General features: G+C 43.1%; 1 protein-coding gene across 4 annotated transcripts in view; it reads left to right on the forward strand.

Moving 5' to 3' along the window:
• The window catches only part of LOC135526504 (relaxin receptor 1-like), a 97,744-nt gene that overhangs the window by 41,410 nt on the left and 38,017 nt on the right, over window positions 1–18,317 (forward strand). For all 4 annotated transcript variants that reach the window (XM_064954928.1, XM_064954932.1, XM_064954929.1 and 1 more), the window contains one exon: window positions 6,833–6,916. In XM_064954928.1, the coding sequence (XP_064811000.1) occupies window positions 6,833–6,916 (84 nt within the window). The remainder of the gene's footprint in view (window positions 1–6,832; window positions 6,917–18,317) is intronic.

Here is an 18,317-nt window from a genome sequence, read left to right on the forward strand (position 1 = left end):
CTTTGAAATTACAAAGAGAAATGACTCTTCAACTCTTCTGGGGACCTTGTTATGCCCTCATATATACACTACATGACCAAAAGTATGAGGACACCTGCTTGTCCAACATCTTATTCCGTAATCATGAGCAACAATATAGAGTTGGTCCCCTGTCACGAGAATTATATTCTCAACGTTCATAAACCCAATTCAATTAACTACTCAGTCTGAAACCCAGAATTTGTAAGAAACTGGTTGAAATGAATCAGACGGAGGCCCAGCTACGATAGTGAGTTTATTTACGAGAGCGCACTGCTCTGTTGTACAAGACAATTCATTTTATACTGACTTCTCACGCACACCCATTCACACTAACATACGCACACACATTCACACTAACATACGCACACACATTTCCTGCTACCCAGCCGACAAAGATTAGGGGATTCTGTGAGACTTACTCCCCCTCCTCCCTCAAGATAGGGAGACTCTTGGAAGTACTCTCAGTGGCCCCAGCCAAGGTCGGCACTGAATCTTGCTCAGACAACGTTCTGGTCTGTTTTTAAGATACTATTATAGACATATTGTACAGACTATGGTGTACATAATTCTAATCCATTTCATACGATTATATGGCTTCAGGGTGGAATATTCTAGTCATTCATATAAATTCCATCAACATCCCCCCTTTGCTCCTATAACAGCCTCCACTCTTCTGGGAAGGCTTTCCACTAGATGTTAGAACATTGCTGAAGGTAATGCTTCCATTCAGCCACAGGAGCATTAGTGAGGTTGGGAACTGATGTATGGCAATTGGGCCTGTCTCGCAGTCGGCGTTCCAATTCATCCCAAAGGTGTTCGATGGGGTTGAGGTCAGGGTTCTGTGCAGGCCAGTCAAGTTCTTCCACACCAATATCAACAAACCATTTCTGTATGGACCTCACTTTGTGCATGTGGCATTTTCATGCTGAAACAGGAAAGGGCGTTTCCAAACTATTGCCATAAAGTTGGAAGCACAATTGTCCAGAATGTCATTATATGCTGTAGAGTTAAGATTTCCCTTCACTGGAACTAAGGGGCCTAGCCCGAACCATGAAAACTGCCCCTGACCATTATTCCTCCTCCACCAAACTTTACAGTTGACACTATGCATTCATGCAAGTAGCGTTCTCCTGGCTTCCGTCAAATCCAGATTAGTCCGTCGGACTGGCAGATGGTGAAGCGTGATTCATCGCTCTAGACTCTAGAGAATGCATTTCCACTGCTACGGAGTCTAGTAGCGGCGAGCTTCACACAACTCCAGCTGACGCTTGGCAATCTTAGGTTTGTGTGCGACTGCTCGGCTATGGAAACCCATTTCATGAAGCGCCCAATGAACAGTTCTTGTTCTGACGTTGCTTCCAGAGGCAGTTTGGAACTCAGTAGTGAGTGTTGCAACTGTATGCTTCAGCACTCGACCGTCCCGTTCTGTGAGCTTGTGTCGCCTATCACTTTGCAGCTGACCTGTTGTTGCTCCTAGACGTTTCCACTTCACAATAACAGCACTTACACTTGACCGGGACAGGAATCTGACTAACTAACTTGTCATCCTATGCCAGTGCCATGTTGAAAGTCACCGAGCTCTTCAGTAAGACTATTCTACTGCCAATGTTTGTCTATGGAGATTGCATGGCGGTGTGCTCAATTTTATACACCTATCAGCAACAGGTGTGGTTGAAATAACGAAACTCCACTAATTTGAACAGGTGTCCACATACTTTTGTATATATGTATTTTCTTATTTTACCTTTATTTAACTAGGCAAGAAACTTAAGAACAAATTCTTATTTTCAATGACGGTCTAGGAACAGTGAGTTAACTGCCTTGTTCATTGGCAGAACGGCATATTTTTACCTTGTCAGCTCGGGAATTCGATCTTGCAACCTTTCAGTTTCTAGTCAAGCGCTCTAACCACTAGGCTACCTTCTGCATTTTTATCTTGCATTTTTTGTTTGTGGATACAAGCTTTTTCATCATGAATTTATAAGGAGACTGTTATCTAAAGCAATGGAATCTAATTAAGCAAGGAAAAGGGAAGAATATGCAAGGACTTTTGTTTTTGTTCTCTTTTATGTTCAAAGATCACAACAACAGAGTATCATAACAACAGATTATCAACAGCGACCATTCATTTTCAGCAATTAAGTTTTGTCCAATACAGTAATAAAAAGAAAAAATGGGGTACCCAATAAAAGTGAAGTGTGAGTTCACTCAATTATCTCGGTTCAGTTCATTCCACAATGTACCAATCAAATGTTCCTCTATAGAGATGAGGCAACAATGATGATCGTAGAATCTGTAGATGATGAGCCTCTGTAAATGGCCAAGTAGTTTGCAGAAGACGGTATGTGGCGCTGGTGCTGTCGAATCAAAAGGGGGTTACAAAATGCACATGTAGTGATAGCAAATGCTAAATGCTAAACATTCTAAAAATCTAAAATGATCATCACTCTCAAAGTCATATATGCGTATGTCAATATTGGTTTTAGATCGTAAATATAATGTACACCTTTGTTATTCATCAAGACAGGCATATAATTTAGCTAGCATAAAGCTAACTCACCTGGATTCTCTGTTCATAAGCGTCAAAGGAAAATATCCAATTACCCTCTGGTTCAGCTCACTCTGATTATCTAAGCATTTGATTTTGCTGTATTAGTAAATATATACTTTACAACTTTGTTTCCAGTAAGTTATCAACATTCAATATTTCTAGGTTTCTTTCTGCTCCAAAGTTCTCAGTTCGTGGACGCTCTCTCCAAAGGCAAGAGGGAAAAGATAGAGATCAGCAAGAATGCAAAATACGTTCAGACACCAGGGGTCGCTAAAGAAGTTCTGGATTGTCTTGTTTCGTGAAAACATTAGGGAATGTCTAAAATAACATGGGCTGCAGAAGGATACAGCATCAGTTTCTGAGATCAGTGTCTACAAACTGTCTGTGTGGGAACAACCTCAGAGATGTTAACCTTTGTTCATTGAATTACGTTTGCTATTAAAATTAGTTATAAGGAGAACGGTGGTGATTTAATATTCCACCTTAAACACCCTCAAGACTTTAATTTCTCAATGAGTTTTCATTTTAGGGTGAACTTGCAAATACGAGACTTTTTTGTGTCTCAAGGCTAGATTGTTCAGATAAAATGTGAATTTAGATGTTTTTATTTCACTACCATTAAGTAGAGACTACAATTGTCCTGTCTCACACCCATACTTTTGACATTCTACTATGTACAGTATTACACTTACAAAGGTTTTTAAAATGAGAAAATATTTAATTGCATCTGTTTAAAAAAATATTCAAATAAATGGAATCTATATACATATTAGATGTGTATAACCTCTTGAAACTCTGGGGGCGCTATTTCATTTTTGGATGAAAAACGTTCCCGTTTTAAACAAGTTATTTTGTCACAAAAAGATGCTCGACTATGCATATATATATTGATAGCTTTGGAAAGAAAACACTCTGACGTTTCCAGAACTGCAAAGATATTCTCTGTGCGTGCCCTAGAACGTGAGCTACAGGCAAAACCAAGATGAAACGGCATCCAGGAAATCAGCAGGATTTTTGAGGCTCCGTTTTCCATTGTCTCCTTATATGGCTGTGAATGCGAGAGGAATGAGCCTGCCCTTTCTGTCGTTTCCCCAAGGTGTCTGCAGCATTGTGACGTATTTGTAGGCATATCATTGGAAGATTGACCATAAGAGACCACATTTACCAGGTGTCCGCCCGGTGTCCTGCGCCGAAATTGGTGCGCAAACCTCAGCTGCAAGTATTTTTCCATGGAATTCAGAGAAGAAAGCAGGCTTCCACGAACGATATATCAATGAAGAGATATGTGAAAAAACACCTTGAGGATTGATTCCAAACAACGTTTGCCATGTTTCGGTCCATATTAATTCGGAAAAAGTTTGACGTTGGTGACTGAATTTTCGGTTCGTTTCGGTAGCCAAATGTGATGTACAAAACGGAGCGATTTCTCCTACACAAAGATTCTTTCAGGAAAAACTGAACATTTGCTATGTAACTGAGAGTCTCCTCATTGAGTCTCACATCCGAAGCTCTTCAAAGGTAAATGATTTTATTTATTTGGTTATCTGGTTTTTGTGAAAATGTTGCGTGCTAAATGCTACTCAAAATGCTAAGCTAGCTTTGCATACTCTTACACAAATTAGTGAATTGCTATGGTTCAAAAGCATATTTTGAAAATCTGAGATGACAGTGTTGTTAAGAAAAGGCTAAGCTTGAGAGCAGGCGCATTATTTTCATTTTATTTGCGATTTTCAGAAATTGTTAATGTTGCGTTATGCTAATGAGCCTGAGGCTTTATTCACGATCCCGGATCCGGGATGGGGAGTATTTAAGCCACTTGTTCATTTTTTAAAATACAAAATACAGTCGTGTCTAAGTTTTGGGTCATTACCACAACGACAAGCGGATTACATGATAATAACGTTTTTTCAAAAGTTTGTGTTCTTGGTTACCATGGATGTAAATAGTGATTTGGAGCACATGGATGTCATGGAGGAGATTCACATTTTTATGCTGGGAAAGGATAGAAAAATAAAGGTAAATACGACTTGAAGATAATATTTTATTGTACGTCATTACCAATTAGGCTATAATTTCATTAAATGATGTAAGATTTTAGAAATTATGTTTTAATTATGCGTATTTAGGATAAATTGTATGCTAGCTCTTCAACTGGAGCATGCTAGAATCCCTGCTATTTATGACCAAATACTGTAAAAATGTAATTCCCAAATGTATTAGTTCATACATTAAACATGTATAACTGTGAGAAATATTTATTTTTCATCAGTTGTTTTATATGAAATGTAATTTCCAACAGACTGTCATTACCACAATGCTCAGTTATTTCCATCAAGGTACATATTTTTAAGGAAAGTCTGTATTAAATTACAATTGTTATTGATGATTTTTCCCATATGTGAACCTTATATGCATGTTATTAAGATACATTATTTTAGGAATTAAAATATTAACATTTTGATTTGGTAAATACATGTTTCTGAGTATCATCAAGGCATATATAGACATTTAGACTTGACAATGATGAATACATATAATTAAAACTTCCAAATAGTAAAAACAAATCATGTGAAGTTATATAAAATACCTTAGTCACGATTTATGTAATTCCCTTTTCATCTAAAATCACACATTTTATGATGTGGTGGTAATGTTATTTCTGCTTAGGCATTTGGGAAAATTGATAAAAAAAATTGGTATATTCTTAATTAAGTAGGTCTCTGCCACTATTAGATCTTGTTTCCAGACAGAGTGTAGAAAATATTCAGATAGATAAAAAGCATTTTCAAGAGGTTTCATTTTCAAAACATTTAACATCCAAAAGTGCCCGTGTTTGCAAAATCAACCCTTAATTAATTTTTAGCCCTTTACAGTGCATTGATTTGCTGTTATTATGCCATGGGCCAGGAAGTCACTGATATGACTATATTGAATTAAAAGTTTGGAATGAATACGACTGAGTTTATTAACTCTTTAGATGAGGAAAAACATAACATTCTGACGACAGTCACTCATAACTTGGAAGTTATTGAACGTATAGCAGCCAAGCCAACAAACACTGGATCTTATTAAAAGCCTTAAAATAAGTTTAGCTCAACAGAACAGGGAAATAGTTTCTCACGTCGCAAATAATTTACATATGGCTTAAAAAAATGCATTTTCTGATTGATTTCGACTGTTGTTGAACAGTACACTTTCACCTGACACATGATGAGATTCAGCCTCCATGTCATTATGATATTTTAAAGGTCGACTATTGGGATTCCGTAGTGCAAACTCTACTGGGTAGCTACCATTTTAATCATGCGAAGAGCTCAGCAGTTCAGCCATGCGACGTGATATGGGTTGAGGAAGGTATTTCAGTCAGAAACTACATGGAGGGTTCTATTGGTCTAATTAATATGAGTAGGATGTAAGAGTTGTATTATCAAAGTATGTCACATCCATTTGGGCATGAAACTGGTGCGTGAAGCCAGGATACAGAGGAGGTTGTTACTCACTAAAAGACCATACTGATCCCCATAGCAAATAGCCGAAGAAAGCCCATAGCTTTAAGGCCCTAACTTGAATGTTATCACTGAAGCAGAAAATCAATGCTGAACTTTTGAAATCTGTGACACTTGTGATTGATGATGCTGCATTAGGTTGGAAGGCAGCTAAAACAGCACATCCATTTGCACTGGTAATGAGGAAGCTGTTAGAAATGACACACTTTCGTTGTAAACATAATTACTTCTTTCTGTGTCTAATTTTTTTAAACAGATCTATTGAGATGGATTGACCTAAAAGCTTGTAGTATTTATATCGGCAAACCCAAACTTCATTCCAGATTGATCTACCGAAATAGGCAATCTATTTATCTTCTCATGGTTCAACGAATGAGCCCTGGAAAGCCTGGCCCCAGATCTGTTAGTGTTCCTGCCAACTTCATTGCTGTCATTGTCAAGCCAAACATGGCAGCTCCATAAGGAGTTGGCAAGAGAGTAGAAACAGATTGACATCAAGGCTAAGCCCCAGACTTATTGAGGGAGAATCTACAGTGTCAAAACTTGAAGCCTACTGGCTGGGTTATGGATATCAAGTTGATGCCAGGCTGAAAGTAGTTTATTCCTGCTGTCTTGTAGAAGGCATTAATTGACACCTTGGCCTGCACGTCTAAATTATTAATAAAGGTATGGTACAACATTGATGTTTGCTGTAGGGTTTCACTTTGTATTATTTCTGATCAGTATAATAATGTGTTGATATTTTGTTTCCTAGGAGATAACAACGGATGGCCCCATCTTTTTGACAAGTATTTTGGGATGCCCATCATCGACATCGGGACGAAGTCTGATAAATGCTGTAAGTAAATGAAAGTTATCTTTTACTGCATTGGGATAAATCAGGTTCACACAGAGTGTTTCTTGGTAGTCTTTAACAAAATCAACATTGTTATAAAAGTATACACAAATAGAAGGCCAGAGTTAGGGACCAGAACAAGTAGACATAGAAGTTGAAGATATACTAGCAGAACACATTAGAAGACTGTTCATTTAAAAAAAGACACCTGTACCATGTCAGATAAAGATATTTAGAGTTTGCATCCCAATATTACACTTAATATACAGTATCAGTCAAAAGTTTGGACACACCTACTCATTCAAGGGTTTTTCTTTATTTTTACTATTTTCTACATTGTAGAATAATAGTGAAGACACCACAACTATGAAATAACACAGAATCATGTAGTAACCAAAAAAGTGTTAAAAAAATCAAAATATTGTATATTTTAGAGGCTTCAAAGTAGCCACCCTTCGACAGCTTTGCACACTCTTGGCATTCTCTCAACCAGCTTCACCAGGAATGCTTTTCCAACAGTCGTAAAGGAGTTCCCGCATATGCTGACCATGTGTTGGCTGCTTTTCCTTCACTCTGCGATCCAAATCCCAAACCATCTCAACTGGGTTGAGGTCATCTGATGCAGAACTCTCCTTCTTGGTCAAATAGCCCTTAAACAGCCTGGAGGTGTGTTGGGTCATTCTCCTGTTGAAAAACAAATGATAGTCCCACAAGCGCAAGCCAGATGAGATGGCGTATCGCTGCAGAATGCTGTGGTAGACATGCTGGTTAAGGGTGCCTTGAATTCTAAATAAATCACTAACAGTGTCGCCAGCAAAGCACCCCCACACCATCACACCTCCTCCTCCATGCTTCACGGTGGAAACCACACAATGCAGAGATCATCCGTTCACCTATTCTGCGTCTCACAAAGACACAGCGATTGGGACCAAATATCTGAAATTTGGACTCATCAGACCAAAGGACAGATTTCCACCGGTCTAATGTCCATTGCTCGTGTTTCTTAGCCCAAGCAAGTCTCTTCTTATTGGTGTCCATTAGTATTGGTTTCTTTTGCAGCAATTCAACAACGAAGGACTGATTCACAGTCTCCTCTGAACAGTTGATGTTATGATGTGTCTGTTACTTGAACTCTGTGAAGCATTTATTTGGGATGCAATTTCTGAGGCTGGTAATTCTAACTCTGTGGCAGAGGTAACTCTGGGTCTTCCTTTCCTGTGACGGTCGTCATGAGACCAGTTTCATCATAGCGCTTGATGGTTTTTGCAACTGCACTTAAAGAAACGTTCAAAGTTCTTGAAATTTTCCGCATTGACTGACATTCATGTCTTAAAGTAATGATGGACTGTCATTTCTCTTTGCTTATTTGAGCTGTTCTTGCCATAATATGGACTAGGTATTTTACCAAATAGGGCTATCATCTGTACACAACCCCTATCTTGTCAGAACACAACTGATTGGTTCAAACGCATTACAAAGGAATGAAATTACACAAATTAACTTTTAAACAAGGCATACATGTTAATTTAAATGCATTCCAGGTGACTACCTCATGAAGCTGGTTGAGAGAATGCCAAGGGTATGCAAAGCTGTCATCAAGGCAAAGGGTGGCTACTTTGAAGAATATTAAATATATTTTGAGTTATTTAACACTTTTTTGGTTACTACATGCTTCCATCTGTGTTATTTAATACTTTTGATGTCTTCTTCACTATTATTCTACAATGAAGAAAATAGTAAAAATAAAGAAAAACCCTTGATTGAGTAGGTGTGTCCAAACTTATGACTTGTACTGTGCATCACTGTCACATGTGCTCCCTCTTCCGGCCTCTAGATCACCAGACTGCTGATTATTGCGTACACCTGTCACCATCGTCACGTACACCTGTCACCATCATCACGTGCATCAGCGCCTCATGACAGTCATCCGGACTCCATCTCCTCCTTGATTACCTGCCCTATTTATGTCATTCCCTTTGGTTCCTTCCCCAGACGTTATTGTTTTTGTTTCTGTTTCATGTCTGTGTGCTGTTCGTGTGTCTTGTTTTGTGTTATGTTCCATTTATTTATTAGATATTCACTCCCTGTACTTGCTTCCCGACTCTCAGCGCACTCCTTACAGAATAATGCCTCACCAAAGAGAAGCATCAGGGAGTGTTTGTTTTGTTTTTGTGTTGAGGGTGATGTCGGGTCCGGGTGTCAGTACTGGAGCTACTAGGTCGGCCTCAGCCGGTTCGTCAGACTCTCACGCTTCAGCTGGCTTGACAGGTTCCCAAGCCTTAGCGGGTTCGACGGGTTCCCCTGCCTCAGCTGGCGCGACAGATTTCCATACCTCAGCAGGATTGATAGGCTCCCATGCCTCAGCTGGCTCGATAGGCTCCCATGCCTCAGCTGGCTCGACAGGTTCCCATGCCTCAGCTGGCTCGACAGATTCCCATGCCTCTGCTGGCTCGACAGGTTCCCATGCCTCTGCTGGCTCGACAGGTTCCCATGCCTCAGCTGGCTCGACAGGTTCCCATGCCTCAGCTGGCTCGACAGGTTCCCATGCCTCAGCTGGCTCGACAGGTTCCCATGCCTCAGCCGACGCACCTGGGGAGTTTTCAACCGGTTCGTTAGGCTCTCACGGCTCAACCGGTTTGCCAGGTTTCTGTCCCTCAGCGGAGGTGACCGGTCCACTCCTGATCCCCGGGATCGTCCCTTTTGTTGGCATCCTGCAGCTGGAGCTTCTTCCCGGGGAGGTGGTACTGTCACGTATGCTCTCTACGGCGCTCTAGGCCGCCATGCTCTCATGCCTCAGCCGAATCGACAGGTTTCCGCTCTTCAGCAGAGGTGACCGGTCCACTCCTGATCCCCAAGATCGTAATTTTGGTTGGCGTCCTGCGGCTGGAGCCGCGCATCAAGGAGTGGGTACTGTCACGTGTGCTCCCTCTCCGGCCTCTAGGTCAACAGGCTGCTGATTATTGTGCACACCTGTCACCATCATCACACGCATCAGTGCCTCATGACACTCACCTGGACTCCATCACATCCTTGATTACCTGCCCTATTACTGTCACTCCCTTTGGTTCCTTCCCCAGGCGTTATTGTTTCAGTTTCATGTGTGCTGTTCGTGTTTCTTGTTTTGTATTATGTTCCATTTATGTATTAATTATTCGCTCCCTGTACTTGCTTCCCAACTCGCAGTGCAGCGCACTCGTTACAATCACAGAAGACTGAAATATAACAAAACCGTTTGACATAGAAACACCAGATTTTTGTTCATTTTTTTTAAATTAATAATTGTGAAAATATTAATCACATTCCACCCATGAGGCCACTATGTCATTTGACTGCAGGAAAGGGCTAGTCAGTGTACTCTGCCTTGCCTTGTTCCAATATCCATTATGCTTATGACAGGTAAGTTGGGTAAAATGTATTCAAGAACCAATGAGCAAGTATATTAGTGCAGAATGACAACCTACCTACTGGATCAGTAGCTTTGAATAAAACAAATATCCATCCATATTTTTTGTGGCAGTTTTAGAACTTCACAATTCAGCAGTCTAGAGGAACATTTCTTGAAGACTTCCTGAGAGGAATACTACCAAGCAAATTGTTAAGGCTTTCTTCCGATGAAGGAGAGGATGACCAAAATGCAGCGTGGTTATCTTCATACGTCTTTAATAAAGATAATGACGATACAATACAAAACAATAAACGTAACGTGAAAAAACCGAAACAGCCCTATCTGGTACAAACATACACAGAGACAGGAACAATCACCCACGAAACACTCAAAGAATATATGGCTGCCTAAGTATGGTTCCCAATCAGAGACAACAATAAACACCTGCCTCTGATTGAGAACCACTCCAGGCAACCATAGACTTTTCTAGACAACCTCACTAACCACAATCCTATAACCTACAAAAAAACCTAGACAAAACACACCACATAAATAACCCATGTCACACCCTGGCCTGACCAAAATAATAAAGAAAACACAAAATACTAAGACCAGGGCGTGACACAAATACACATAGACAGTGCATTCGGAAAGTATTCAGACCCCTTCCCTTATTTCACATTTTGTTATGTTACAGCCGTATTCTAAAATGGATTAAATACATTTTTGCCTCATCAGTCTACACACAATACCCCATAATGACAAAGCAAAAACAGCTTTTTTTAAATGTTTGAACATCTATAAAAAAATAAATGCCTTAAAAGTATTCAGACCCTTTGCTATTCGAATCAAAATTGAGCTCAGGTGCATCCTGTTTCCATTGATCATCCTTGAGATGTTTCTACAACTTGATTGGTGTCCACCTGTGGTAAATTCAATTGATTGGACATTATTTTTTTGATTGGATATTATTTCTTACACTGTTACACAGTCTTAAGTCTTATTACATACAGCCGGGAGGAACAATTGGATATAAGAGCAACGTCAACTTACCAACATTACGACCAGGAATACGACTTTCCCGAAGCGGATCCTCTGTTTGGATCACCACCTAGGACAATGGATGGGTTCCAGTAGGCGACCCAAAATAACGGCGCCGTAGAAGGGGAAGACGGAGCGGTCTTCTGGTCAGGCTCCGTAGACGGGCACATCGCTCACTGCTCCCGAGTATACTACTCGCCAATGTCCAGTCTCTTGACAGCAAGGTAGACGAAATTCGAGCAAGGGTTGCCTTCCAGAGAGACATCAGAGATTGTAACATTCTCTGTTTCACGGAAACTCACTCGGGATACGTTAGAGTGAGTACAGCCACCCGGGTTTCTTCACACATTGCGGCGACAGAAACAAACATCTCTCTGGTAAGAAGAAGGGCAGGGGTGTATGTATGCCTTATGGTTAACGAGTCGTGGTGTGATCATAACAACATACAGGAACTCAAGTCCTTTTGTTCACCTGACCTAGAATTCCTTACAATCAAATGCTGCCCGGATTATCTACCAAGGGAATTTCGATTATAATCACAGCCGCATATATTCCCCCCAAGCAGACACATTGATGGCCCTGAAATAACTTCATTGGACTCTATGTAAACTGGAAATCACATATCCTGAGGCTGCATTTTTTTGTAGCTTTATCAGCATGTCTAATGCGTGACCCGGACTGGCAAAATTCTGGATCATTGCTACTCTAACTTCCGCGATGCATACAGTGAGGGAAAAAAGGTATTTGAACTACTGCTGATTTTGTACATTTGACCACTGACAAAGAAATGATCAGTCTATAATTTTAATGGTAGGTTTATTTGAACATTGAGAGACAGAATGACAACAAAGAAATCCTGAGAAACGCATGTTAAAAATGTTATAAATTGATTTGCATTTTAATGAGGGAATTAAGTATTTCCCTCACTGTACAAAGCACCCTTCACCCTCCTTTCAGAAAAGCTGACCACGACTCCATTTTGTTGCTCCCAGCCTATAGACAGAAACAAAATCGGGAAACGCCCGTGCCCAGGTCGTTCAATGCTGGTCTGACCAATCTGATTCCACATTTCAAGATTGCTTCGATCCCGTGGTCTGGGATATGTTCCGGATAGCATTGGATAACATCATTGATATATACGCTGATTCGGTGAGCAAATTTATTAGCAAATGCATCGGTGATGTTGTACCCACAGTGACTATTAAAACCTTCCCCAACCAGAAACCATGGATGGCTAGAAGCATTCACGCAAAACTGAAACTGCAAACCACTGCTTTTAATCATGGCAAGGCGACCGGAAACATGACCAAATATAAACAGTGTAGCTATTCCCTCCGCAAGGCAATCAAACAAGCCAAGCGTCAGTTTAGAGACCAAGTAGAGTCACAAGTCAATGGCACAGACACGAGATGTGGCAGGGTCTACAGTCAATCACGGATAACAAAAAGAAAACCAGCTCAGTCGTGGACACCGATGTCTTGCTCCCAGACAAACTAAACAACTTCGTTGCTCGCTTTGAGGACAATGACACGGCCCACTATCAAAACCTGTGGGCTCTCCTTTACCACAGCCAACGTGAGTAAAACATTTAAATGTGTTAACCCTCCCAAGGCTGCCGGCCCAGACGGCATCGCTCGACACGTCCTCAGACCATGCGCAGGCCAGCTGGCTGGTGTGGTTACGGACATATTCAATCAATCCCTATCCCAGTCTGCTGTTCCCACATGCTGCAAGAGGGCCACCATTGTTCCTGTTCCCAAGAAAAGTGACTGAGCTAAATGACTATTGCCCCTTAGCACTCACTTCCGTCATCATGACGTGGTTTGAGAGACTAGTCGAGGATCATGTCACCTCCACCCTACCTGACACCCTAGGCCCACTCCAATTTGCTTACCGTCCCAAAAGGTCCATAGACGACGCAATCACAATCAAACTGCCCTAACCAATCTGGACAAGAGGAATGCCTATGTAAGAATGTTGTTCATCGATTACAGCTCAGCATTTAACACCATAGTACCCTCCAAACCCGTCATTAAGAGACCCTGGGTCTCGACCCCGCCCTGTGCAACTGGGTCCTGGACAGAATGCTGTTCATCGATTACAACTCAGCATTTAACACCATAGTACCCTCCAAACCCGTCATTAAGAGACCCTGGGTCTCGACCCCGCCCTGTGCAACTGGGTCCTGGACTTTCTGACGGGCCGCCCCCAGTTGGTGAAGGTAGGAAACAACATCTCCACACCGCTGATCCTCAACATTGGGGCCCCACAAGGGTGCGTTCTCAGCCCTCTCCTGTACTCCCTGTTCACCCAACTCAATCATCAAGTTTGCAGACAACACTACAGTGGTAGGTTTGATTACCAACAATGACGAGACGGCCTACAGGGAGGAGGTGAGGCCCTCGGTGTGTGGTGTCAGGAAAATAAATTCACACTCAACGTCAACAAAACAAAGAGATGATCATGGACATCAGGAAGCAGCAGAGTGAGCACCCCCTTATCCACATCTACGGGACAGTAGTGGAGAGGGTGGAAAGCTTTAAGTTCCTCGGCGTACACATCACGGACAAGCTGAAATGGTCCACCCACACAGACAGCGTGGTGAAGAAGGCGCAACAGCACCTCTTCAACCTCAGGAGGCTGAAGAAAGTTGTCTTGTCACCAAAAACACTCAAACTTTTACAGATGCACAATCGAGAGCATCCTGTCAAGCTGTATCACCGCCTGGTACGGCAACTGCTCTGCCCACAACCGTAAGGCTCTCTAGAGGGTAGTGAGGTCTGCACAACGCATCACCGGGGGCAAACTACCTGCCCTCCAGGACACTTACACCACCCGATGTCACAGGAAGGCCAAAAAGATCATCAAATGACAGCAACCACCCGAGCCACTGCCTGTTGACCCCGCTATCATTCAGGGATAGGGTACCAAACATTTCTGCAGAATTGAAGGTCCCCATGGGCCTCCCGGGTGGCGCAGTGGTTAAGGGCGCTGTACTGCAGCGCCAGCTGTGCCACCAGAGACTCTGGGGTCGTAACTGGCCGCGATCAGAAGGTCCGTGGGGCGACGCACAATTGGCCTAGCGTCGTCCGGGTTAGAGAGGGCTTAGCCGGTAGGGATATCCTTGTCTCATCACCGGGCGCAGTTTGCGCTAACCAAGGTTGCCAGGTGCACGGTGTTTCCTCCGACACATTGGTGCGGCTGTCTTCCGGGTTGGATGCGCGCTGTGTTAAGAAGCAGTGCGGAGGAGGCATGACTTTCAACGTTCGTCTCTCCCAAGCCCGTACGGGAGTTGTAGCGATGAGACAAGATAGTAGCTACTAAACAATTGGATACCACGAAATTGAGGAGAAAAAGGGGTCAAATTCAACAACTAGAGAAAAAAAAGAAAATAATTGAAGGTCCCCAAGAACACAGTGGCCTCCATCACTCTAAAATGGAAGTTTGGAACTACCAAGAGTCTTCCTAGAGCTTGCCGGGCCTTGGTCAGGGAGGTGACCAAGAACCCTATGGACAGAACTCCAGAGTTCCTCTGTGGAGATAGGGGAAATTCCAGAGGAACAACAATCTCTGCAGCACTCCACCAATCAGGCCTTTATGGTAGAGTGGCCAGACGGTAGCCACTCCCGCTTGGAGTTTGCCAAAAGGCACCTAAAGGACTCTCAGATCCTGAGAAACAAGATTCTCTGGTCTGATGAAACCAAGATTGAACTCTTTGGCCTGAACGCCAAGTGTCATGTCTGGCGGAAACCTGGCACCATCCCTATGGGGAAGCATGGTGGTGGCAGCATCATACTGTGGGGATGTTTTTCACGGACAGGGACTGGGATACTAGTCAGGATCGAGGGAAAGATGAACAGAGCAAAGTACAGAGAGATCATTGACCTGCTCCAGAGCGCTCAGGATGGGGTGAGGATTCACCTTCCAACAGGACAATGACCCTAATGCACACAGCCAAGACAAAGCAAAAGTGACTTCGGGACACGTCTCTGAATGTCCTTGAATGGCCCAGCCAGAGCCTGGACTTAAACCAGATCTAACATCTCTGGAGAGATTTGAAAATAGCTGCGCATCGACACTCACCATCTAACCTGACGGAGCTTGAGAGGATCTGCAGAGAAGAATGGGAGTAACTCCCCAAATACATGTGTGCCAACATTGTAGCAGCATACCCAAGAAGACTCAAGGCTGAAATCACTGCCAAAGGTATTTCAATAAAGTAATGAGTAAATGGTCTGAATACTTACAGAATACTTGCAAACTGAATACTTACAGTTGAAGTCAGAAGTTTACATACACCTTAGCCAAATACATTTAAACTCAAAATTCCTGACATTTAATCGTAGTAAAGATCACAACTTTATTTTAAGAATGTGAAATGTCAGAATAATAGTAGAGAGAATGATTTATTTCAGCTTGTATTTCTTTCATTACATTCCCAGTGGGTCAGAAGTTTACATACACTCAAGTAGTATTTGGTAGCATTGCCTTTAAATTGTTTAACTTGGGTCAAACGTTCCGGGTAGCCTTCCACAAGCTTCCCACAATAAGTTGGGTGACTTTTGGCCCATTCCTCCTGACAGAGCTGGTGTAACTAAGTCAGGTTTGTAGGCCCCCTTGCTGATACCTGCCTACAGACAAAAGCTAAAAAACGAAGCTCCCACGCTGAGGTCTGTCCAACGCTGGTCCGACCAAGCTGACTCCACACTCCAAGACTGCTTCCATCACGTGGACTGGGACATGTTTCGTATTACGTCAGATAACAACATTGACGAATACGCTGATTCGGTGTGCGAGTTCATTAGAATGTGCGTTGAAGATGTCGTTCCCATAGCAACGATTAAAACATTCCCTAACCAGAAACCTTGGATTGATGGCAGCATTCGCGTGAAACTGAAAGCGCGAACCACTGCTTTCAATCAGGGCAAGGTGTCTGGTAACATGACTGAATACAAACAATGCAGCTATTCCCTCCGTAAGGCTATCAAACAAGCTAAGCGTCAGTACAGAGACAAAGTAGAATCCCAATTCAACGGCTCAGACACAAGAGGCATGTGGCAGGGTCTACAGTCAATCACGGACTACAGGAAGAAATCCAGCCCAGTCACGGACCAGGATGTCTTGCTCCCAGGCAGACTAAATAACTTTTTGCCCGCTTTGAGGACAATACAGTGCCACTGACACTGCCTGCAACGGAAAAATGCGGTCTCTCCTTCACTGCAGCCGAGGTGAGTAAAACATTTAAACGTGTTAACCCTCGCAAGGCTGCAGGCCCAGACGGCATCCCCAGCCGCGCCCTCAGAGCATGCGCAGACCAGCTGACTGGTGTGTTTACGGACATATTCAATCAATCCCTATACCAGTCTGCTGTTCCCACATGCTTCAAGAGGGCCACCATTGTTCCTGTTCCCAAGAAAGCTAAGGTAACTGAGCTAAACGACTACCGCCCGTAGCACTCACTTCCGTCATCATGAAGTGCTTTGAGAGACTAGTCAAGGACCATATCACCTCCACCCTACCTGACACCCTAGACCCACTCCAATTTGCTTACCGCTCAAATAGGTCCACAGACGATGCAATCTCAACCACACTGCACACTGCCCTAACCCATCTGGACAAGAGGAATACCTATGTGAGAATGCTGTTCATCGACTACAGCTCGGCATTCAACACCATAGTACCCTCCAAGCTCGTCATCAAGCTCGAGACCCTGGGTCTCGACCCCGCCCTGTGCAACTGGGTACTGGACTTCCTGACGGGCCGCCCCCAGGTGGTGAGGGTAGGTAACAACATCTCCTCCCCGCTGATCCTCAACACTGGGGCCCCACAAGGGTGCGTTCTGAGCTCTCTCCTGTACTCCCTGTTCACCCATGACTGCGTGGCCACGCACGCCTCCAACTCAATCATCAAGTTTGCGGACGACACCACAGTGGTAGGCTTGATTACCAACAACGACGAGACGGCCTACAGGTAGGAGGTGAGGGCCCTCGGAGTGTGGTGTCAGGAAAATAACCTCACACTCAACGTCAACAAAACTAAGGAGATGATTGTGGACTTCAGGAAACAGCAGAGGGAACACCCCCCTATCCACATCGATGGAACAGTAGTGGAGAGAGTAGCAAGTTTTAAGTTCCTCGGCATACACATCACAGACAAACTGAATTGGTCCACTCACACAGATAGCATCGTGAAGAAGGCGCAGCAGCGCCTCTTCAACCTCAGGAGGCTGAAAAAATTTGGCTTGTCACCAAAAGCACTCACAAACTTCTACAGATGCACAATCGAGAGCATCCTGGCGGGCTGTATCACCGCCTGGTATGACAACTGCTCCGCCCTCAACCGTAAGGCTCTCCAGAGGGTAGTGAGGTCTGCACAACGCATCACCGGGGGCAAACTACCTGCCCTCCAGGACACCTACACCACCCGATGTTACAGGAAGGCCATAAAGATCATCAAGGACATCAACCACCCGAGCCACTGCCTGTTCACCCCGCTATCATCCAGAAGGCGAGGTCAGTACAGGTGCATCAAAGCTGGGACCGAGAGACTGAAAAACAGCTTCTATCTCAAGGCCATCAGACTGTTAAACAGCCACCACTAACATTGAGTGGCTGCTGCCAACACACTGACACTGACTCAACTCCAGCCACTTTAATAATGGGAATTAATGGGAAATTATGTAAATATATCACTAGCCACTTTAAACAATGCTACCTTATATAATGTTACTTACCCTACATTATTCATCTCATATGCATACGTATATACTGTACTCTATATCATCGACTGCATCCTTATGTAATACATGTATCACTAGCCACTTTAACTATGCCACTTTGTTTACATACTCATCTCATATGTATATACTGTACTCGATACCATCTACTGTATCTTGCCTATGCTGCTCTGTACCATCACTCATTCATATATACTTATGTACATATTCTTTATCCCCTTACACTGTGTATAAGACAGTAG

The sequence above is a fragment of the Oncorhynchus masou genome, chromosome 32, assembly GCF_036934945.1.
Source record: "Oncorhynchus masou masou isolate Uvic2021 chromosome 32, UVic_Omas_1.1, whole genome shotgun sequence".
In the NCBI taxonomy this organism is placed as follows: domain Eukaryota; kingdom Metazoa; phylum Chordata; class Actinopteri; order Salmoniformes; family Salmonidae; genus Oncorhynchus; species Oncorhynchus masou.